General features: G+C 42.4%; 2 protein-coding genes and 1 long non-coding RNA gene across 5 annotated transcripts in view; 2 read left to right on the top strand and 1 right to left on the bottom strand.

The window, feature by feature from the left end:
* The window catches only part of LOC128704321 (uncharacterized), a 199,288-nt gene that overhangs the window by 26,691 nt on the left and 148,649 nt on the right, over positions 1-23,948 (bottom strand). The window contains exon 2 of the long non-coding RNA XR_008409439.2: positions 1,694-1,786. This is a non-coding gene — a long non-coding RNA (uncharacterized lncRNA). The remainder of the gene's footprint in view (positions 1-1,693; positions 1,787-23,948) is intronic.
* LOC128704320 (uncharacterized) overlaps positions 1-23,948 on the top strand; it is a 96,405-nt gene that overhangs the window by 45,967 nt on the left and 26,490 nt on the right. For all 3 annotated transcript variants that reach the window (XM_070103140.1, XM_070103141.1, XM_070103142.1), the window contains 3 exons: positions 19,565-19,650; positions 20,226-20,377; positions 22,088-22,226. In XM_070103140.1, the coding sequence (XP_069959241.1) occupies positions 19,565-19,650; positions 20,226-20,377; positions 22,088-22,226 (377 nt within the window). The remainder of the gene's footprint in view (positions 1-19,564; positions 19,651-20,225; positions 20,378-22,087; positions 22,227-23,948) is intronic.
* LOC138855177 (mucin-1-like) lies at positions 3,302-19,542 on the top strand (the record flags this gene model as incomplete). Its single annotated transcript, XM_070102917.1, has 4 exons — positions 3,302-3,349; positions 6,292-6,315; positions 13,259-13,551; positions 19,509-19,542. Coding segments are annotated over 4 exons (399 nt in total), but the record flags the coding sequence as incomplete, so codon positions are not given.

The raw sequence follows: 23,948 nt of genomic DNA, 5'->3' as shown, positions 1-23,948 counted from the left end.
ACTCCCATTCCAGGGCACCTACTCCTATTCCAGGGCACCTACTCCCATTCCTGGGCACCTACTCCTATTCCAGGGCACCTACTCCCATTCCTGGGCACCTACTCCCATTCTGGAGCATCTACTCCCATTCCAGGGGACCTACTCCTATTCCATGACATCTACTCGCATTTCAGAGGGCCTGTTTCCAGTCATATTGCAGACCAACTATATTCCCATTCCAGAGGAAGGAAAGCTTTAAAAATTACTTAAAGGAGGGAGGAAACTTTGGATAATTTCATTGAAGACACACTTACTCTATCTAGAGACAGATTGTGTATCAACGGATGAAGGAGACAGTGATAACTCCCGTAGCAACTTTCTCAAAGATGCCTCTCCACTTATGTGTGTGTATATAATATGTGTGTGTGTGTTTGTGTGTATGTAATTGGGTCCACCTCTAGTGCATTGTTATTATAGAGGGAGCGCTAAACTCGTAGGATTATGCAGCGCCTGTGGGGGGGGGGATGTGGAAGGTATTCAGATTCAAGACGGGGAACCGGAGCACAGATGCAATTCCCTAGATCAAGAGCCCCTCATCAACGCCAAGGAACCTTCCTTGAGGGGCACTTCTAGTGTAAATTGTGGGACCCACAGCCTCGGAGAAGTGGATAAAAAGGCTTCGAGGAAAAATATTTGGATTTCTTCCTAAAGCCATTTAAATATTCCACTTCTACCATGTATGTGTATACATGGAAGTTAACACTTGCTCCATGGTCTTAGAGTCGGTCTAATGAGGTTAGCTGTTAATGGGTGTTTATTATCTATGGTTATCAGTGAAAATCAAGGTAGCAGAGATAACAATATTAATACCACTACTAACCTGGCGTTCTGTGCATGTGACAGCACAAACCGAACCATTTTGCTCACTTAACAGCCGTTCTGTGCATGTGACAGCACAAACCGAACCATCTTGCTCACTTAACAGCCGTTTTGTGCATGTGACAGCACAAACCGAACCATCTTGCTCACTTAACAGCCGTTTTGTGCATGTGACAGCACAAACCGAACCATCTTGCTCACTTAACAGCCGTTTTGTGCATGTGACAGCACAAACCGAACCATCTTGCTCACTTAACAGCCGTTTTGTGCATGTGACAGCACAAACCGAACCATCTTGCTCACTTAACAGACGTTCTGTGCATGTGACAGCACAAACCGATCCATCTTGCTCACTTAACAGACGTTCTGTGCATGTGACAGCACAAACCGATCCATCTTGCTCACTTAACAGACGTTCTGTGCATGTGACAGCACAAACCGAACCATCTTGCTCACTTAACAGCCGTTTTGTGCATGTGACAGCACAAACCGAACCATCTTGCTCACTTAACAGACGTTCTGTGCATGTGACAGCACAAACCGAACCATCTTGCTCACTTAACAGACGTTCTGTGCATGTGACAGCACAAACCGAACCATCTTGCTCACTTAACAGCCGTTCTGTGCATGTGACAGCACAAACCGAACCATCTTGCTCACTTAACAGACGTTCTGTGTATGTGACAGCACAAACCGATCCATCTTGCTCACTTAACAACCTCGTCAGGACGCTTCCTGTTGGATGGAGTTGTTGAGGATAACTACTGGTGAGGTCTTGGGATCAAGGGAATTAATAATGATCGAATAACAGGGGGGCTAATATAATACATATTACCTTTGAATGATGTACTCTTCAAAGGAATGGAACTTGGAGGTGGACTTGGAGATGGACTTGGAGATGGACTTGGAGATGGACTTGGAGATGGACCTGGAGATGGTGAAGGGCTTTTGATACGAGGAATTTCATCTACACATGAATATAAATATTTGTTAAATTACAGAATTAGACACAATGGTAAGGAAAAGGAATACAAATCAGTGAAAGTTAGGATAGTTTTTTATGTATTAAAACGAAAAGAATTTCTTAAACCTAAACTAGTTTTATAATATATAATTAGAGAGTAGATACTGAAGAACATAAGTAGATATAAATGAACGAGAATAGAGGCGTAGTGAGAGAGGTTTGTCTAGGCTGGTTGGTGCAAGTGTCCCCCCCTGGCTGTTGTGTGTGTTTGTGTGTTTGTTTACGTGTGTGTTTGTTTGCGTGTGTGTTTGTGTTTGTTTGTGTTTGTGTTTGTTTGCGTGTGTTTGTTTGTTTGTGTGTGTATGTTTGTTTGTTTGTTTGTTTGTTTGTGTGTGTGTGTGTGTGTGTGTGTGTGTGTGTGTGTGTGTGTGTGTGTGTGTCTGTACTCACCTATTTGTGGTTGTGGGGGTCGATTTACAGCTCCTGGCCCCGCCGCTTCGCTGGTCGCTACTAAGTTCACTCTCTCCCTGCGTTTTATCGTATCTCTTCTTCAATATATATATATATATATATATATATATATATATATATATATATATATATATATATATATATATATATAGTGCAGCACTGGCTCACAAACAGTCAAGCTGGGATGGCCCAATTGCTGAAAAGGTGCTTGCCAACATTCTCAGGGCTGCAACATCAGATAGGGAGATTGCCCGTCTCCAGGCTGTGAGTGTACCTCACTCCGGGGACTTCCTCCAAACAGTTCCCATATCGGCAATGGGAACGCGACTCGACCCTAAGACCCTCCGTATTGCAGTGGCTCTGCGCCTTGCTGCCCCAATTCACACAGAATATATGTGTATTTGCGGCGAAGTGCAAGCAGACCAATACGGTCTACATGGTCTTAACTGTTCCAAAACCAAGGGCTGGCATGCAAGACACAATGAGGTCAACGACATCATTAAGAGAACCCTTGCTACAGCTGGATGCCCTGCCGAGAGGGAGCCACGATCCCTTGCAGCAAACAATACCCACAACCCAGCAAACCGCCCCGACGGGATCACCATCTATCCTTGGAAGAATGGCAAGCTCTTAGCATGGGACTATACCTGTGTGTCCACACTGGCTGACACCTATATCCATCACAGTGTGGGGCGACAGGGAGGAGCTGCTGACCACAGGGAGGAGTACAAGATCAGCAAGTACAGGGACATTAGCCAACAGTATCAATTTGTCCCAGTGGGATCAGAGACCTTGGGATCATGGGGAAAAAATGCCACACGTTTCCTTAAAGAATTGGGTTCCAGACTCATCGACACCACCAGGGACCCAAGGGCAGCCACTTTCATGTTCCAGCGCCTCAGCGTCGTCATCCAGAGGGGAAATGCTTGCTGCATACTTGGCTCACGTCCAGCCTCGGAGGAGCTGGAGGAAATTCATGATCTTTGATACATTGTGCGAGTTTTCCCTGAGGTACGTTTATTGTCTTCTCTGAGGATGAGGGTCCCCAGTCCAGCTATAGAGGTGGTACTTCCCTATAATATATAAAAATATATATATATATATATATATATATATATATATATATATATATATATATATATATATATATATATATATATATATATATATATAGGCTTTACAGAGATACACGTTACACCTGCAACTCGTACAAGACAGTGCTATCGGCTGTTGATGATAAAATCATAATCTGTATAGATATCAAACCACTGATAATATGAAGTGTAAAGAACAAACTTTTTTTTACAAGGCTTTAATTTGCACTTAAAATTTGTGCTTGTTGGTTCCTTTATTCTATGATTTCTGTTAAGTATTCCTGGTCTTTGTTTCTGTTTTACGCCGAAAGTTTTAAAAAATCTTCATTTACATTGTTTACAGTTGTATTGTAAAAAAAAAATCAGCCTATCACGTTAAATAATACGTAACACGTAAGTTTATTCAGGTATACACAAATACAGTTACAAAGATTATCATGGCAACATATGTGTACAGAACCTGGGATAACACAAAAAAGTCAGAGTGACTTATTTCCATTGATTTCCTTTAAACATAATACTGTTTTGTGGTGATCTCTTGTTATATCTGAAATATAAATCTTCCGTGACAACTTATATATAATATATATAATATATATAATATATATAATATACTTCTCTTCCCGGGGTGAACCGGTCGACTCAAAAAAGGCAGTGTTGTCATACCCCTGAAATCAAAATCCTGTACACACCTTCATCCTGTATACAACATGTATACAGAGGGTAACACCATTGAAAAATATTAAGCAGTAATCATAAAACTATATCTGTTGGTCTCAGACCGAGCCGCGGGGGCGCTGACCACCGAAACCCTCCCCAGGTAAACTCCAGGTAATACTTAACAGTAGCCACACCAACAGTAGCCCAGTCCTAATTTTTTTAATACCTTTGATATACCTTTGAAGAGTTTCGAGAGTTTCTCTACTCTCTGAGCCCGGCCATGGGCCAGGCTCGTCTGGTGCTTGCCTGGTCCAGAGAGTATTATACATCAAACTGCTTATCATACTTTTATATGACTCGCTTTCATCTCTTTGAGATTGGCACAGTGTATATAAACCGAGAGGTGTATATATATTAGTATAAATACACCGTGTGTATATATACACCGAGAAAAAATTATAATAACTATGACCATAGTTTTTAAAGGGATGGGCCGGTAAGCCAGTGGAAGGCCTCGGCCATGTGACCAAAAGCTCCAACGGCGGGTCATTATGTAAGACCCGCGTCAGGAAACACTTGTTCTGTTTCCTGACGATCCTTACCTAACCTAACCTATGTACACCGAGAACTGTATGTGTACTCAGTGTATGTTCATCGAGTTGTGTATATATAGAGGTGTATATTAGTGAATATATATCAGCAGTTGCACATTTTTCAGTGAATATATACCCAGTTGTATATTTTTTCTGTGAATATACACCTAAAAGTGTATATATGTCAGGGAATAACACCAAGATGTGTATATATCAATGAATATACAGTGAGAGTTTATTTTAATCCCTAGTGTAAGGAAAAATTATTCTTTAATGATAGTGAACAGGCGAAATGTAGCATTAGCGACTATCCATACCCCCGGCCGGGATTGAACCCGCGGTCATAGAGTCTCCATAGAGTCATGTTGACGGCAGTGAAGGGACTTGAGCTAGAGTTCGTCACGGCCACGCTAGCTGGAGATTCGTCTGTAAAACCTTGCATTTGTGGTCACAGTGGTGCCTGTGCTAACCTTCCTATGGTGTAGAAATATACCTAGTTGGATGTATCTTATTGTGGCTAGCTGGTCTAGTGGCTAACGCGACGGGCTGGAGTTTTGAGACTATGACCGCGGGTTCAATCCCGGCCGGGGGTATGGTTTGTTTGCAATCGTGTCATTACGATTTCTTGAGTCATTAGCGACTATAGTGTCCCATAGCGCACTCAGTTCACACACTGAGAACCGGGGTTCTATCCCCGGTACGGCTGGAAACATTAGGACGTGTTTCCTAAAGACACCTGCTGTCCCTGTTTACCTATCAGTAAAATTGGTACCTGGGTGTTAGTCGACTGTTGTGGGTTGCATCCTGGGGACAAAATTGACCTAATTTCACAAAATGCTCTGCATAACAAGGGACTTTCTATGTAGTAGTATATCACTGATGTCAGCTAGACCTGTATATGTCGTACCGAATAGGTAAAATTGGTCACTTAACATAGACTCATTTAAAATTAAGTCCTTTCTAAAATTTTCTCTTATACGTTTAAAGATATATTTTTTCATTTATGTTAATGTAAAAATTAATAATTTTGTACCAAAAGCACCTTAGAAAACTTACCTAACCTTATTATAACAAGCTCAATTTTATTTAGCCTAATCGTTATTTTTTTTTCCTCGTTAGGTTCCAGAATGATTTTTGCGAAATATTGCATACACAAATTTTCGCTTGCCTTATTCGGCAAGAAGAGCATTGCTTTTTAAGCCAAAATCGCAAGTTTTACCTATTAGGCACGAGATATACATGTACTTGTAGAAATAAAGATTGTTATTAATAAGACCGTTAAACTTAACACATTAGTGTAATATTATATTCCTTTACGAAGGATTAGAGTTCCATGTAAAGTGCCACCTATACTGCCTTGGGGTATTTATCTGGAACTAATCTCAACAAATTCCCATGGAGCAGTTCATAAATTAGCGTTCACTGCTGCCTATTCACAGTACCTGAAGACTAGCTACACGTGTCCACAGCACTGAGGTAACTGCCACCCAGCTTATCTGTCCTAATCTCGCTATCAGGTTATTATTGATAAGATCCAACGCATCGCTATAGGCTCCAATGATAGGTAAGATGACCACTAACTTTCCAACACTACGCTTCACTACTGCAGCCGTGCATATTGGAATACTAAGTAATTGGGCTTGAATTTTAGCCGACCAAGGGCGACAAAGGTGAGGTAAGTCAGCCAGGAGGGACGGGAGTGACAGCCTATACTTCCCTGGCTCTCATTAACATTTATCTCGAAAAGTTATCGGAGGTGATCCAAGTTATCGTCTCATGTGCTCTGGGAAATCATTTGTGGTACGTGTCTCGTTTAGTCTTCTTTTGATGTAATATCTGGCGAGATTATGGCAAAATACTGGAGGAAACGCCTCAAATTCCATTTGATAAGCTATATGAAGATAATTTTTTGATGACAATCAGCCACAATAAGTAATACTGAAGATTTTTGGTGATGTTAGCCTAGTTTGTATTTCCACCAGCTGTTTCAAACTTCACGAATGGATTTTACACTTTTTTTTTCGTTCCATGAATGAATGTTTTGCATAATTCCATTACACTATTAATGATAATTATTACTACGAATCTTTTTTTTAATGTAAGTGATATGGGTCAAAAGACATGAATATATTTACATTTTGAGATTTTTGACAATGTAGCACGTAATATTCATGAGAATATGAACAAAATTCATAAACACTTGTGGGCAAGGTCACCAACTAATCTATTAGGCACGGACCCTCAAGGGGACCAGTGCTAACTACTTTCCCCTTCATTATATAAAATCAAACGACCTCGCACTTCCCAGGCGCTATATGACCCATAGCAGATTAACAATTTACCATTAACATATCGATCTTTCCCTGACTGAAGGGTAAATAGATCGAATAGACAACTTTCGTACTTAATTAAATAAAAACGTACACACACACATACACAGCTGATGATGCAACATTGATTATAGAGGATGAATGGAAAACTGGCGAGAAATTTTAAGGATAATTTCGACGAACATCAGAGGAATAGTTCAGAAAGATGGTTGCTGGATTTCGATCCTAATAAGTAATAGAGTATTGACTGAAAGAGAGAATTAAGCCAGGTATGGTACAGAGGATCTGCATATACGTATAACACCAGATCTCTCTTCTGAGAGACATATAAACCCTTTTTTTTTCTTGCAAATGCTCTTACTATCCTTTAGAAACCTAAAGAAGCTGTTGATGACACTATAGATCACGTTCTTCAGACCAGTCTTTCGAGTACACCTCATCAGTATGAAGCCTGCACCTCCTCAAACACATACAGTAACTCAAGAAAATCCAGACGTTAGCACACTAGTCCTGATAGTCCTGAGGCTGAGGGCTATGAGCTTCGAGGAAAAGGTTTGGAACACCAAAAGTCACTGGAAGAGCGGAAAGGCAAGGCAGATGTAAGGGCGATGTACCCAGTTCTTAGGACATCTCCAGAGTGCACAAAGTGACAGTAAAGAAGCCACAACAAGGGGAAATATTAGTATACTAAAATACCTAGATGAAACAATGATGTTCGGAAACATCACTATAGTATTATTATTAAGGGAACCTGAAAAGTGGACCAAGATAGATGAAGATACTGGAGGCCAATATCTTCACATTTTTTGTAGATTCACGGGTAGAGTTCAATGTGCAGATACCTTAGCTTATACCTAGAATGGATGTCTGTTTGGTTTAAAATTTAAATATAATAGGGCCCAATCCACCTAAGGAAAAGAGAGGTGGGGCCAGAAACTGGACCCCCGAGTGATTACACACTATGAGAAACACCAGAGTGAGGCTACGAGGGTACACAGCTTCTAAAGCAAACATGAGTGTATCAGAACACGACATACATGATAGGAACAGATCAAGTCAGTCAACAGAAGGTTAAGAGGCTGACCCAAGACTTGGACCTTCAAAATCCACACAAATTTAACTGGGTAATCTCTCTTTCTCTCTCTCTCTCTCTCACACACACACAGGGGTCACTATTGGAAGTTGAAGACTCAAATGAATCACAGGGATGTTAGGAAATATTTCTTCAGTCACAGAGTTGTCGGGAAGTGGAATGGTCTGGGAAGTAATGTAATGGAGACAGGCTCCATACATAGCTTTAAGAATAAGAAGAGGTATGATAATGCTCATGGAGCAGGAAGAGTGACCTAGTAACGAACAGTGAAGAGGAGGGGCTAGAAGCTGTGAATCGACCCCTGCACCCACAATTAGGTGAGCACACACACTCACACACAAATGTCACATGTGCAGTCAAGACAAATAAACTAGATGAATGTAAATGGTATGGGTCCCAGGCTGGATGTTGTACTTCCCGTGGCTGTGTTGTGTAAGAGGGTCCTCACTCCTCGCCCCCGGGAACACACTCACCAGCCAGCTTCCTCCTCCTCCCAGAAACTAGGTCTTTCATTTTTTTATTTAAGAAAAGATGGTAAATACTGAGGTGACTTCCAAAGTGCTTCTCCACAACATTAAAAGGGTCGTGCAATGGGAAAGCTTTTTTTTTATATCAAAAAGTTTTTTCCAGACTAAATATAGCTGTTTGTATTGCATTTTTACAAAATAGCCTATTGCTAAGCTCAAAAAACAAGGCCCTCTATATTAATCCAAATATATTTTTCAGTATCCTTATACCTTACGGAAGCACTATCAGCTTGTGTTTCCCTGTTATATTCCATCCCACGGAACGGATTTTGTACAGGTATATCATAATATAGGACTAGTTGTGACCTTATTTTTGTAAAGAAATATCAGTGTTGGTTCTAGTTTGTTTCTAGAACCGTCAGCAGAAAGTTATTCTGTATTATTTTTAGCTACTAATCTTTGGCTAGTTTCAAACTCTGAAATTCTACGACAAACTATATTACCGTTATGATAAAACTTAATGTTTTAGCTAAGCTAAGATTCTCCTGAAATATGAATGAAAAAAAATATGTAGCTTGCTCTAGCTACTTTAAATTATTAAAGTTAGGTTTAGATGGCATTGGCTAATTGAAGTTCTATATCATGTTGACGGCTTTGAGGGGACTTGAGCTAGAGTTCATCACGGCCACGCTAGCTGGAGATTCGTCTGTAAAAAACTTGCATTTGTGGTCACAGTGGTGCCTGTGCTAACCTTCCTATGGTGTATAAATATACCTAGTTGGATGAATCTCATTGTAGCCATCTGGTCCAGTGGCTAACGCGTCGGTCTGAAGTTTAATGACTCTCGGATGGAAATATAAACATATGCAGTATAATGTGATCCTTTATTGACAACGTTTCGCCCACACAGTGGGCTTTTTCAAGTCACAAACAGATCTACCTGGGGTGGAAGGTACGCAAGTATTTATAGTCAGGTTCAGAATGTTGAGGTCAGGTGGAGAATGCTGCATCTGATGATCTACCGAGTGGGGTTATAGAGTCTAAAATCTTGGGTACCTGGAGGTTACCTGGAGGTTATTCCGGGGATCAACGCCCCCGCGGCCCGGTCCATGACCAGGCCTCCCGATGGATCAGGGCCTGATCAACTAGGCTGTTACTGCTGGCCACACGCAGTCCAACGTACGAGCCACAGCCCGGCTGATCCGGCACTGACTTTAGGTATCTGTCCAGCTCTCTCTTGAAGGCAGCCAGGGGTTTATTGGCAATTCACCTAATGCTTGATGGGAGGCTGTTGAACAGTTTTGGGCCCCGGACACTTATGGTGTTTTCCCTTAGTGTACCAATGGCGCCCCTACTTTTTATTGGGGGCATTTTGCATCGCCTGCCCAGTCTTTTACTTTCGTAGGGAGTGATTTCTGTGTGCAGATTTGGGACCATTGCTTCCAAGATTTTCCAAGTGTAGATTATGATATATCTCTCCCTCCTGCGTTCCAACGAGTACAAGTCAAGTGCTTCCAAGCGTTCCCAGTAGTTAAGGTGCTTGACAGAACTTATACGTGCAGTAAAGGATCTCTGTACACTCTCTAGATCTGCGATTTCACATGCTTTGAATGGAGATGTTAATGTACAGCAGTATTCCAGCCTAGAGAGAACAAGTGATTTGAAAAGGATCATCATTGGCTTGGCATCTCTCGTTTTGAACGTTCTCATTATCCATCCTATCATTTTCTTTGCACGTGCGATCGTGGCACTGTTGTGATCCTTGAAAGTGAGATTCTCAGACATTACTACTCCCAGGTCCCTTACATTATTTTTCCGCTCTATTGTATGGCCGGAGTCAGTAGTATACTCTGTTCTAGTTATTATCTCCTCCAGTTTTCCATAACGGAGTAGCTTGGAAGGGAGATTGGATAAGTTTGTGAGCAGACCTTCTGTAGTGTTCTTCCATTCCTATGCTCTTATGTGGGATAGCGATGAAGAAGTTTCTTGGCAAGTGGTTCAGCTATGTTATAGAAGCCACTATTCTGGTTGAAGTTGTCGGATATAGAGATCAGAGATGATTCCAGGATTCTTCGGTATTGAGTGTTGTCTTCTGTGACGATAAGTCTTGAGTTTCTTCCCTAAATTACAGGAAGAAAAACACAGTAACAGTGTTTTCTTTACAAGAGAAATATAAATATACACACTTGACTCATGTCTATCTCGTTTACAAAATGTTATGATTTGTCTTGTATTTATCTTGAAATGGGAAGCTTACCCTTAACGTTTATGTAAACATACTTTTATTTTTCAAAGTGGTGTGTGTGTGTGTAGTTATGTAATTGTGGTGGCAGGGGTCGAGTCATCGCTAATGGCCCCTGCCTCTTCACTGGTCGCTACTAGGTTCACTCTCTTCTTGCTCCGTGAGCTTTATCATACCTCTTCTTAAAGCTATGTATGGTTCCTGCCTCCACTGTGCGTGTGTGTGTGTGTGTGTGTGTGTGTTGCAAAAGGCTGTGAGAATTACTGAAGGGTGGAAGTTGTCGGAGATCACATTCCCACACTCGGCATCTAGTGTTGTTAGTCCACACTGATGCTGTCCTTTCTTCTCTCCTCTTACGTCAGTTCCCCCCCCCTCTCTCTCTCTCTCTCTCTCTCTCTCTCTCTCTCTCTCTCTCTCTCTTCTTCCCTCCCTTCCTTTCTCTATCCTTTCCCTTCCCATTCCTACCTCTCTCCAATTCCTTCCTCCTACTCCTCCCCACGGGTACCCGTACCGTGGTTTGTTTGCAACCGTGTTAATACGATTTCGTGAGTTATGATGACGGCTTTGAGGGAACTTGAGCTAGAGCTCGTCTCGGCCACGCTGGCGGGAGATTCATCTGTAAAAAACTTGTATTTGTGGTCACAGTGGTGCCTGTGTTAACCTTTCTATGGTGTATAAATATACCTAGTTGAATGAATTTGATTGTAACCAGCTGGCCCGGTGGCTAACACACTGGTCTGGAGTTTTACGACTCACCAGCCGCGAGTTCCATCCCCACCCTTACCGTGGTTTAAATCAGCTTACAATAATAGGTACATGACTGCTAACTATACAAAAAATCACATTCGTCCACTTCTGGAGCTTCATCAGGAACGTTGTAGCTGTCTTTCCGAACTGGTTCATGCTAAGATTGACCTTAATTAACATGTTCAGGCAATCCGTTTCATTCCTTTAATGTTGTATAAGAAAAAATGTTTGAGGCCGAAGAGGTAAAACTTGCTATTTTGGTTTAAATAGCAACGCTCTTCTTGCCGAATAAGACAAGCGAAAATTTGTGTATGAAGTAATTTGGCAAAAATCATTCTGAACGTAACGAAAAAAAATATATTTCATTGTGTTTTTTTATTATTAAATGATTGTAAACCTATCTAAAATATATTTAGTTGGGCTAGGCTAAATTAAATTGCGCTTGTTATAATAAGGTTAGGTAAGTTTTCTAAGGTTCCTGTGGTACAAAATTATTAATTTTTACATTAACATAAATGAAAAAAAATGTGTCTTTAAACTTATTACAGAAAATTTTAGAAAGGACTTAATTTTTAACGATCTCTTGCTAAATGACCAGTTTTACCTATTCTGCACGACATATATATATATATATATATATATATATATATATATATATATATATATATATATATATATATATATATATATATATATATATATATATATATATATATATATATAAATAACCCACACTGAGACAAAATCAAAAACAAAATTTTGACGGTACATTTCAATCTGTACCTGAGGTCTCACCACTTTCCTGTTTTCGCCTCGAATTGTGACATATCTCTGACGAATATTTATTACTTAAACGGAGCAAAAAAATATGAATATGGCAGCGTGTGAGATGGGAACCACGCGCGTAGCGTTACGAAATTGGAAATCTTCAAAACTCCTCAGACTCACGTTTAGAATGCAAGAAGTGATCATTTAGATGCTTAATCGTGTGTTTGAGTTTTACAGGATTGCTGTAGGTAAAGAGAAAATTTTGTAGATTCTTTGTATTGTGGATCTAGTTTTTTGTGTTAATGATGAGTATGTTGTGCGGTCAGGTGTTTCCGCTGGTCCACCACCGGATGATGATGTTGAAGCAGCTACCTGTGTGAACAGGTGTGAACTACATCATTACCCTTCCCCCCCCCCTTATTACATCACCCCCTCTCCAACTAGCATCGCTCCATCTCCTCACATCACCCCCCTCCAACATCGTTCCATCTCCATACATCACCCCCCTCCAACATCGTTCCATCTCCACACATCACTCCCCTCCAACATCGTTCCATCTCCACACATCACTCCCCTCCAACATCGTTCCATCTCCACACATCACTCCCCTCCAACATCGCTCCATCTCCACACATCACCCCCCTCCAACATCGTTCCATCTCCATACATCACCCCCCTCCAACATCGTTCCATCTCCATACATCACCCCCCTCCAACATCGTTCCATCTCCACACATCACTCCCCTCCAACATCGTTCCATCTCCACACATCACTCCCCTCCAACATCGTTCCATCTCCACACATCACTCCCCTCCAACATCGCTCCATCTCCACACATCACCCCCCTCCAACATCGTTCCATCTCCACACATCACTCCCCTCCAACATCGTTCCATCTCCACACATCACTCACCTCCAACATCGTTCCATCTCCACACATCACTCACCTCCAACATCGCTCCATCTCCACACATCACCCCCCTCCAACATCGTTCCATCTCCACACATCACTCCCCTCCAACATCGTCCCATCTCCACACATCACTCACCTCCAACATCGTTCCATCTCCACACATCACTCCCCTCCAACATCGTTCCATCTCCACACATCACTCCCCTCCAACATCGTTCCATCTCCACACATCACTCACCTCCAACATCGTTCCATCTCCACACATCACTCCCCTCCAACATCGCTCCATCTCCACACATCACCCCCCTCCAACATCGTTCCATCTCCACACATCACTCCCCTCCAACATCGTACCATCTCCACACATCACTCCCCTCCAACATCGTTCCATCTCCACACATCACTCCCCTCCAACATCGTTCCATCTCCACACATCACCCCCCTCCAACATCGTACCATCTCCACACATCACTCCCCTCCAACATCGCTCCATCTCCACACATCACTCCCCTCCAACATCGTTCCATCTCCACACATCACTCCCCTCCAACATCGTACCATCTCCACACATCACTCCCCTCCAACATCGCTCCATCTCCACACATCACCCCCCTTCAACATCGCTCCATCTCCACACATCACCCCCCTCCAACATCGTTCCATCTCCACACATCACCCCCTCCACCTCACATCCCACTCTCTCCTCCCCCTCACTCCTCCCCTCCCCTTCACTCCTTCCCAATCCCTCTAGGATAACCCAGATGGGATATCCGCTCAGCTTCATTCAGACTTCACTTGAAATATCTCGTTTAATTAGCGTGTTCCATCAAAAACTTGACACTATTTTAGAATCCACATTCTAAATTCTTCTCCACGAAGCACAGGAGAAAAAATGTAGCATAATACGTGAAATAAGTTAGAGGGACGGGTGCCAAATTTACCCTCCGAAACGACTCCTCGTGAGAGTGGGAAGCAATGTATACAGTATATTCGCTCCCCAATTAAAAGAACTGGCATCTGTTGTACAGCTGGCTTCAAGCTTGGTTGATAGCCTGGTCAGTCAGACTGTTAGTGCTGGCTGCACGCAATTCGACGTGCTGCTTTTAAATAACAAAAAGGTACAATACTATGACCGGAACAATACACAAATAACCCGCACATAGAAGAGAGAAGCTTACGCCGACGTTTCGGTCCGACTTGAACCATTTAGTCACTACCACGAAACGTCGTCGTAAGTTTCCCCCTCCTATGTGTGGGTTACTTGTGTACAGCTGCTTTTGTTTAATATATAATAAAGAGATAATCATTCGGCACAAACTGATACAGTACACAAACTACTCTTCGTGATGTTGGCTAAAAGGTTTACACGGTCTTAGAGCCGTGTGGACCCTTCAGCCGAGAGTATCCATATTCTTACTGTTATTTACCAGTAAACGCTAAACGAGAAAAGGTCATACATAACTGTGGCATGGGAGGTAATCAGGCTTAATCCAAGAAATGAAGGGTAGCTCCAATTTCTTAAATTAGAGCTTAGAATCAAGACACTATTGAGACATGAACGAAAGTATCGGAAGCAAGGAAAGGGTAACATTTATCTTGCGCGTCAGTTAAGTAAGTCCTCTTTCAAGGAATATATTCCTGAGCTCCTTGGACCGAAAAATGATATGGTGATACCGACAAGATGTGGAAAAATGCACCTATTTACAGTTCAGACCATTACCTGGAGTATACCTGGAGAGAATTTCGGGGGGTCAACGCCCCCGCGGCCCGGTCTGTGACCAGGCCTCATAGAAGACACGTTTCGCCACGAGTGGATTTTTTTTCAGTCCTAGGACTGACTCTCCATTTCCCTGAATCAAGCCTATTTGATTCCCAATACTGGCGTTGTATGACCCTAATGGATTTAGATGGTTAATGAGGTTTAAACCTGTATCGACCACATTAGGATCATTAAAACTGCACCTGACCTTATCACCACCAAACAACAACACATTAATCCTTAAAATAACGATTAAAGTAAGCTCAGTATATGTACACTGAGAGAAATACACCTCTCGGTGTATATATCGTGTGTGTATGGATTTAGGATTCCCAGTAAATATATATTCATTATACAGGCAGGCCCTGCTTATACAGCAGGTCAGGTTCTGGGCTACTGTAGGGCCCTGCTTATACAGCAGGTCAGGTTCTGGGCTACTGTAGGGCCCTGCTTATACAGCAGGTCAGGTTCTGGGCTACTGTAGGGCCCTGCTTATACAGCAGGTCAGGTTCTGAGTTACTGTAGGGCCCTGCTTTTACAGCAGGACAGTTTCTGGGCTATTGTAGGGTCCTGCTTATACAGCAGGTTAGGTTCTGGGCTACTGTAGGGCCCCTGCTTATACAGCAGGTTAGGTTCTGGGCTACTGTAGGGCCCCTGCTTATACAGCAGGTTAGGTTCTGGGCTACTGTAGGGCCCTGCTTATACAGCAGGTTAGGTTCTGGGCTACTGTAGGGCCATGCTTATACAGCAAGGTTAGGTTCTGGGCTACTGTAGGGTCCTGCTTATACAGCAGGTGTTTCTGGGCTACTGTAGGGCCCTGCTTATACAGCAGGTTAAGTTCTGGGCTACTGTAGGGCCCTGCTTATACAGCAGGTTAGGTTCTGGGCTACTGTAGGGTCCTGCTTATACAGGAGGTTAGGTTCTGGGCTACTGTAGGGTCCTGCTTATACAACAGGTTAGGTTCTGGGCTACTGTAGGGTCCTGCTTATACAACAGGTTAGGTTCTGGGCTACCATAGGGCCCTGCTTATATAGTAGGACAGGTTCTGGGCTACTGTAGGGCCCTGCTTATACAACAGGTTAGGTTCTGGGCTACTGTAGGGTCCTGCTTATACAACAGGTTAGGTTCTGGGCTACCGTAGGGCCCTGCTTATATAATAGGACAGGTTCTGGGCTATTGTAGGGTCCTGCTTATACAGCAGGTCAGGTTCTGGGCTACTGTAGAGCCCTGCTTATACAACAGGTTAGGTTCTGGGCTACTGTAGGACCCTGCTTATACAGCAGGTTAGGTTCTGGGCTACTGTAGGACCCTGCTTATACAGCAGGTCAGGTTCTGGGCTACTGTAGGGCCCTGCTTATACAACAGGTTAGGTTCTGGGCTACTGTAGGGTCCTGCTTATACAACAGGTTAGGTTCTGGGCTACCGTAGGGCCCTGCTTATATAATAGGACAGGTTCTGGGCTATTGTAGGGTCCTGCTTATACAGCAGGTCAGGTTCTGGGCTACTGTAGAGCCCTGCTTATACAACAAGTTAGGTTCTGGGCTACTGTAGGACCCTGCTTATACAGCAGGTTAGGTTCTGGGCTACTGTAGGGCCCTGCTTATACAGCAGGTCAGGTTCTGGGCTACTGTAGGGCCCTGCTTATACAACAGGTTAGGTTCTGGGCTACTGTAGGGTCCTGCTTATACAACAGGTTAGGTTCTGGGCTACCGTAGGGCCCTGCTTATATAATAGGACAGGTTCTGGGCTATTGTAGGGTCCTGCTTATACAGCAGGTCAGGTTCTGGGCTACTGTAGAGCCCTGCTTATACAACAAGTTAGGTTCTGGGCTACTGTAGGACCCTGCTTATACAGCAGGTTAGGTTCTGGGCTACTGTAGGGCCCTGCTTATACAGCAGGTCAGGTTCTGGGCTACTGTAGGGCCCTGCTTATACAGCAGGTCAGGTTCTGGGCTACCGTAGGGCCCTGCTTATATAGTAGGACAGTTTCTGGGCTACTGTAGGGCCCCGCTTATACAGCAGGTTAGGTTCTGGGCTACTGTAGGGCCCTGCTTATACAGCAGGTCAGGTTCTGGGCTACTGAAGGGCCCTGCTTATACAACAGGTTAGGTTCTGGGCTACTGTAGGGCCCTGCTTATACAGCAGGTCAGGTTCTGGGCCACTGTAGGGCCCTGCTTATACAACAGGTTAGGTTCTGGGGTACTGTAGGGCCCTGCTTATACAGCAGGTCAGGTTCTGGGCTACCGTAGGGCCCTGCTTATATAGTAGGACAGTTTCTGGGCTACTGTAGGGCCCCGCTTATACAGCAGGTTAGGTTCTGGGCTACTGTAGGGCCCTGCTTATACAGCAGGTCAGGTTCTGGGCTACTGAAGGGCCCTGCTTATACAACAGGTTAGGTTCTGGGCTACTGTAGGGCCCTTATACAGCAGGTCAGGTTCTGGGCTACTGTCGGGCCCTGCTTATATAGTAGGACAGTTTCTGGGCTACTGTAGGGCCCCACTTATACAGCAGGTCAGGTTCTGGGCTACCGTAGGGCCCTGCTTATATAGTAGGACAGTTTCTGGGCTACTGTAGGGCCCCACTTATACAACAGGTTAGGTTCTGGGCTACTGTAGGGCCCCGCTTATACAACAGGTTAGGTTCTGGGCTACCGTAGTGCCCCGCTTATACAGCGGGTCAGGTTCTGGGCTACCGTAGTGCCCCGCTTATACAGCGGGTCAGGTTCTGGGCTACTGCTGTAAAGTGAATCATAGTTTTTTTTTCACTCAAATGCATATAAAAGCCTGATAACATATTTATACTATCACATATTTAGGCCTAAAAAATGCATATACAGTACATACATTACTTACCTTAAAATATTTTCGTGCTTAGCTTATAGTGAGTGATGAATATATTCTATGAAGTATGAATAGATGAAGAAAATGTATAATTGAAAACCGCTGTATTAGAGAAATGTTGTAAAGCAAAGTGGAGTCCTCCTGTACTCCGCTACTGACAGCTTGACGGAAGCCCCAGTGACCGTCCCAACTGAGCGAACAAAGCATCAAGTTTATGTTATGTTCTTATTTATGTTCTTATGTTAGTGGGATGAATTGTAAAGGACCTGCCTAGTATGGGCCAACAGACCTGCTGCATTGTTCCTCCTTTCTTATGTTCTTATGTTCAACCCCAGCTTTATATCTTGGCCGTTACTAGCTTGTGGTTAGGGAGGAATGGCTCTTTGTAACACCTACCTTCATACTCTTGAAAGACTCTTGATTCATAGAACTAGAGCTGCCCCCTCTCCTTCCCTGTATCAAAATTGATTATACCTTCCACTCCTCCGGATCTGCATGAACCTTCCCAGTTCAGCTTCCCCACAAACATTTCTTTTTTTCCAAAATGTTGTATACAGTATAGGCTTTCAGACTGTTGTAAATTTCTGTCTAATATTTTGACATTATATTATTATTATTATTATTATTATTATTATTATTATTATTTATTTTATCATTATTATTTATTATTACTATTATGAGTGCTACTAGTACTCTTATTGTTACTACTATTATTAGTATTATTAGTTAATATTATTACTATTATCATCATTATTATTATTATTATTATTATTATTATTATTATTATTATTAATATTATTATTACTAAGGAAGGAGGCGGAGATGTAACATAAGAGTAGTGTAGGTATTCCCCTTGTTTCAACCACCATGATCCCTGACCTTATAAATCACTCAGGATGCTCCCTGGCATTCCCTGCTCCTTCCCCCTCATTCCCTGCTGAGACATAAACATATTGCCACATGCAGTTTGTACCCAAAGAGAAGGAGAGATGCGTAGAAAATGGAGTTTATGCTATGAAGATTTTCGGGGGAATTTCTTTTTGCAAAGAACAAAAAGGTACAATACCGTGACTGAAACAATACATAAATAACCCGCACATAAGAGAGAGGAGCTTACGACGACGATTCGGTCCGACTTAGACTTGTGATTTTGTAAATGGTCCAAGTTGTAGGCTCCTCTCTATGTGCGGGTTAATTGTGACTTTGTAAATGGTCCAAGTTGTAGGCTCCTCTCTATGTGCGGGTTACTTGTGACTTTGTAAATGGTCCAAGTTGTAGGCTCCTCTCTATGTGCGGGTTACTTGTGACTTTGTAAATGGTCCAAGTTGTAGGCTCCTCTCTATGTGCGGGTTACTTGTGACTTTGTAAATGGTCCAAGTTGTAGGCTCCTCTCTATGTGCGGGTTACTTGTGAGTTTGTAAATGGTCCAAGTTGTAAACTTCTCTCTATGTGCGGGTTTTTTGTGTATTTTTTTTCCACAATCATCTAATGCCGCAGTGGTCGTCAACCTTCCTACACAAATCTGCCACATTTGATGGTCAAATGTATGATGAGGGGCGCACGGTTTTGTTGACATTGTGCAGTGAGGAAGCCACATAAAAGCGGATTCATTATTTCGTGTAAGGGTCGCATCCGTTTCCTCGAAGTGCCACGTGCGGCTGGTTGAAGACCCCTGGTTATTTTATTCTAACCTAATATGTTTTACTAAGCTGCTCTATAACACTATATTTGGTGAAGGAGTAACACTATTTTGTGTGATCCACAGCGGTATGTATGGAGGACGAGGAGGGATGTACACTACTACTATGCAGGATGTCTCTGCTACACCTGCCACTATGTGGCCCCAGCAGGGTGAGTATTGTGGAAGTGGGAGGTAACAGCAAGGTGTGGAGCGTTAGCGGTAAGGTGTGGGAGCGGGCATTAAGGAAGAGAGATGGTCATAGTTAAGTGTTAGGTCGATAGTGTTGTGTGGAAGACGGGCATGGGAGGTGGGCATGGGACTTCGGGCGTGGGAAAAGATGGATCGGTAGAAACAGTTCTTAGCAGACAGCCTCCATACCGAGGCTGTCTGCTAAGAACTATTTCTACCCGCTGAAGAGGATCCCAGAAGGGGGGTCGAAATATACACATCAATTAATCTTTTGAGTTCTGTCTCTATGTGGGTTATTATTGAGCACTGATAAGTGTTAACTACACTTAAGTTACTTATTTCTACCTAGATTAAAGATTATCGTGTATTATCTAGGAAGTTCAATGGGTAAGACAAGGCTTTGAGATTCTATTCCATACCGAACCACAATCTTCCCTCGTCTTTTGTATCTCCCTTGTGCAGTATATAATACCGTCACATTTACTCTACCTTGTGCAGTTTATACTGCAGACAAATACTCACTCTCACTAATTCCCGTGTCTCCTGTGGTCTGCAGTGGACTATGGCATGCAGGACCTGAGTGGCATGAAGACCTCACCCACAACACCGCCGCTCAACTTTCCCCCGAGGGTATATGGAAGTCCACAGGTGACCCAAAGGCAGACTTGCGCTATGCCAGCCAACGCCACCATCCCCAGCCTCAACCAGGTACGTACCGTCCTCCCATGAATTAATATTGCGATATACAATACCAACAAGTTGAGGAATACTGGTTTTGGTTTCAACAGACACGTAACCAAACACTAAGGCATATTTATTAGACAACGCTTCGGTCCTGAGACCTATATTCCAGGACCGAAAAGTTTTCTGATGTCCTAGTGTTTATTCACTCGTCTGTTTAGACGAATAAGATACAGTGCAACACTTGCCACAACATCAACTATCACCAGTTTTAGATTTGCCTGTATTAAGAAGCCTGTTGCGTTTCAACTGTAAGACACCCAACTGTTGCACATGCGTCTTATTTCTCAACGTCAAGGGTAGCTAGGTACATCCCACAGCCAGGTTTCAAACAAGTTTAAAATCTATCGACTGAACGAGGGTCATCAAAGCTGCATTTCACTTGTACACTTAAAACAAAAAATAGGTTAAACCTCTCAGTGTTTATACACTGACATATATACACTTACGTCTCATTGTATATACGCAAACATCTCAGTGTATGTATAATGAGGTACAAATCTCTGCATATAATACTGAATGTATGTTGTTAAGTATATTCAGGTGTATTTTTACTCTGTATGTACACTAATATATGCACGTCAGAATATATGGAAAACAAACATAGGGGGAGTTGAATGATAGCTCTAGGTCTATCGTGTTGCAGTCAACACATCATCAGGAGCTAGCAATGCTATATCAAAGAGGAGGAAGTCCAAGCAAATTCGTCCAGGGGAACGTATATATCCCGACAGGTGTCTCATCATATATATACTGAAAGTTTAATATTAGTGAATAAAATATTCTTGGCTAGTGGTGAAAAATTAAGCACATGCAGCCTTGATGACCTTAGTGTAGTCGACAGAGTTTAATCATCATTAACCACCCAATAATATAGCAACAGCCAGAAATGGAGTTCACGTTGACAAATTTAACGGGGATATGAGCCATGTCAACAAACTCACCACTGATGCCACCAACTTTTCTTAAGAAAATAAGCTTTAATGACAATAACCATGTACTTTTTTACGTTACTAAACCATTATCACCTTTAACTTCACAACTGTAAAGTCACTCAGACATTATTCACAGCTACAGCATAAAATTTATTTCATGTCAATAAGCCTATTAGGTACCGTTGGACATAAGGTCTGTGTATAGTGTGATGCCAATATGTGGAATTCTGCTACTAGGATTTCAATCATTTATCTCAGGTCCATTTTATGCGCTAGTATTTTTTTTTTTTTTGCACAAGATGTAGAATTTACTTCAGTAAATTCCTCTATTATTGGGCAATTTTTTTTCTGACACAAACACAAAAGTTGAAAAATATTTTTGATTAGCTCTAATATGAGAGTCTGGATCTGAAAATGTTTGTGATTAAGCAAACTGTTATTAATATAATCTCATTTATTTGCATGTGTCATAAATGTTCATAGAGCCCTTCTCTTTAATATATTATTTACTAAATTCAAACTACAAAGTCACACTACCATAACTGGAATAATTCATGAGTGACTTAAGAAATCGTAATGACACGTAATGAGACTCTATGACCGCGGGTTCAATCCCGGCCGGGGGTATGGTTTAATTCATGAGTGATTCACAAATCCAAGAAGGATCGAAACATCGACCAGTTGTTATTGTTTATGACCCTCTTTGTGTACAATTTTAACTTATATTCAATGTATGGAACAGCTGCAGCAGAACAGTGTACCGCTGTCCCGCTCCACGCTAGGCTATAGTGGCTATGATATGTCTGGTTCCTGGTCCACCTCCACTGACCCGTACGCTTATGGTTCCCAACATGTACGCACCGCCATCTCCGCAGTAAAAGGTAAATTTACATCGCAGACATTAGTATTTAATAGCATACATTTTTAAATACGCTAGTGTTTTTAAATTTAATCTTAAAAATCCCTGACATCTTAATATATAGAAATAATATACTAAGCTCTACAGTGAAAACTTAAGGTGTTATTTATATCGCTGAAATTTTAACTCGGAATGTGCTAGGTCTTTATTGGGGGGGGAGGGGGGGAGGGGGGGGGGGGTAAGTCACAGGTGCAATACTAAGAACTGTATTGACGAAATGTTTCTCCAGTGCTGCAGGCTCCATCAGTCGAAGACTGAGACAATTGTGCAACATTAGGGAACCTTCACTGAGGAAAACATTTCGCCAGCCAGTGGCTTCTTCAGTGCAATACTGATAAAAATAGTGGAAGATGAGGAGTTTGAGGTAAACAGTCCCTCAGCTTAAGTCGATTTGTTCGCTCCATCAGTCTTGAGAAAGCAGAGATATCAACTAGTCACTAGTGGCTCCAGATCATCGACGAGTCGCTACGCCTCACTTTCCAGTTTATAAACCTCTAGTCACTTGCTTCTGTAATAGACTAACAGACTAATTGTCTTGTTGTAAGGTGATGGACTGATTACATCAGTTACCTCTACACTTCATGTACTTCGTCTTCCACTGATGAAGTCTGCTACCCATATTTCCCTAAAGATTCCTAGAGTTGCATATGTGTTTTCATCTTCAACTAGTCATTACTGTACACCATTTGTAGCGAACTTTAGCAAAAAAAAAAAAAGGCATAATACCGTGACTGGAACGATACACAACCCACACACAGAAGAGAGGAGCTTACGACGACTTTTCGGTCCGACTTGGACCATTTACAAAGAAATTTGTGGCAGGAAGCCAGTAGTCGGTCTGCCAGTGTTGTCTTGACCACACTATTTCTCAACAATACAACTTCTTACTATTCTTTGCATTTCTTTTGCCAGTATACACAATTTTTATAGTTTACATTAATGTATATTGAAAAGTTTTTTTTTCCAGAACAAAACATCTGTGTTTCTTTTAGTATAAGTTAGTGAGTCTGCTTAGAATATAAACTATCTGTTAGTATTTGTGGCGAATTTTTCTTAATACAAATGTATATAACCCTAATTTTTAAAGGGGTGAACCAGCAAGCCAGTGGAAGGCCTCGGTCAGATGGCCAAAAGCTCCAACGCGGGCTTATCACATGACTAAGACCAGCGTCAGGAAACACTTGTCCTGTTTCCTGATGAATTAACCTCACCTAACCTTTTTTTAATAATACATTAATGGTTATAATCACAACCATGATTTTTAAAGGGGTGGACCGGTAAGCCAGCGGAATTCCTCGGTCAGACGACCAAAAGCTCCAGCTGTGGGTCATCATATAACTAAGACCCGTATCAGGAAACTCTTGTCCTGTGTCCTGACAAACATTATATCCTTCTTTCTTTTCTGCTACAAGTTACATTGACGTTGAGCAGGGAGGGTCTTGGTAAGGTTTTACTGGCCAGCTTCACACAGGAAACTTGTGATAACTGACTCAAGAAATCGTAATGACACGATTGCAAACAAACCATACCCCCGGCCGGGATTGAACCCGCGGTCATAGAGTCTCAAAACTCCAGTCCGTCGCGTTAGCCACTAGACCAGCTAGCTGGTCTAGTGGCTAACGCGACGGGCTGCAGTTTTGAGACTCTATGACCACGGGTTCAATCCCGGCCGGGGGTATGGCTT

This window comes from Cherax quadricarinatus, chromosome 84 (genome assembly GCF_038502225.1).
Source record: "Cherax quadricarinatus isolate ZL_2023a chromosome 84, ASM3850222v1, whole genome shotgun sequence".
In the NCBI taxonomy this organism is placed as follows: domain Eukaryota; kingdom Metazoa; phylum Arthropoda; class Malacostraca; order Decapoda; family Parastacidae; genus Cherax; species Cherax quadricarinatus.
The sequence above is the reverse complement of the archived record's forward strand: the minus strand, read 5'-3'. Positions and strand labels throughout refer to the sequence as shown.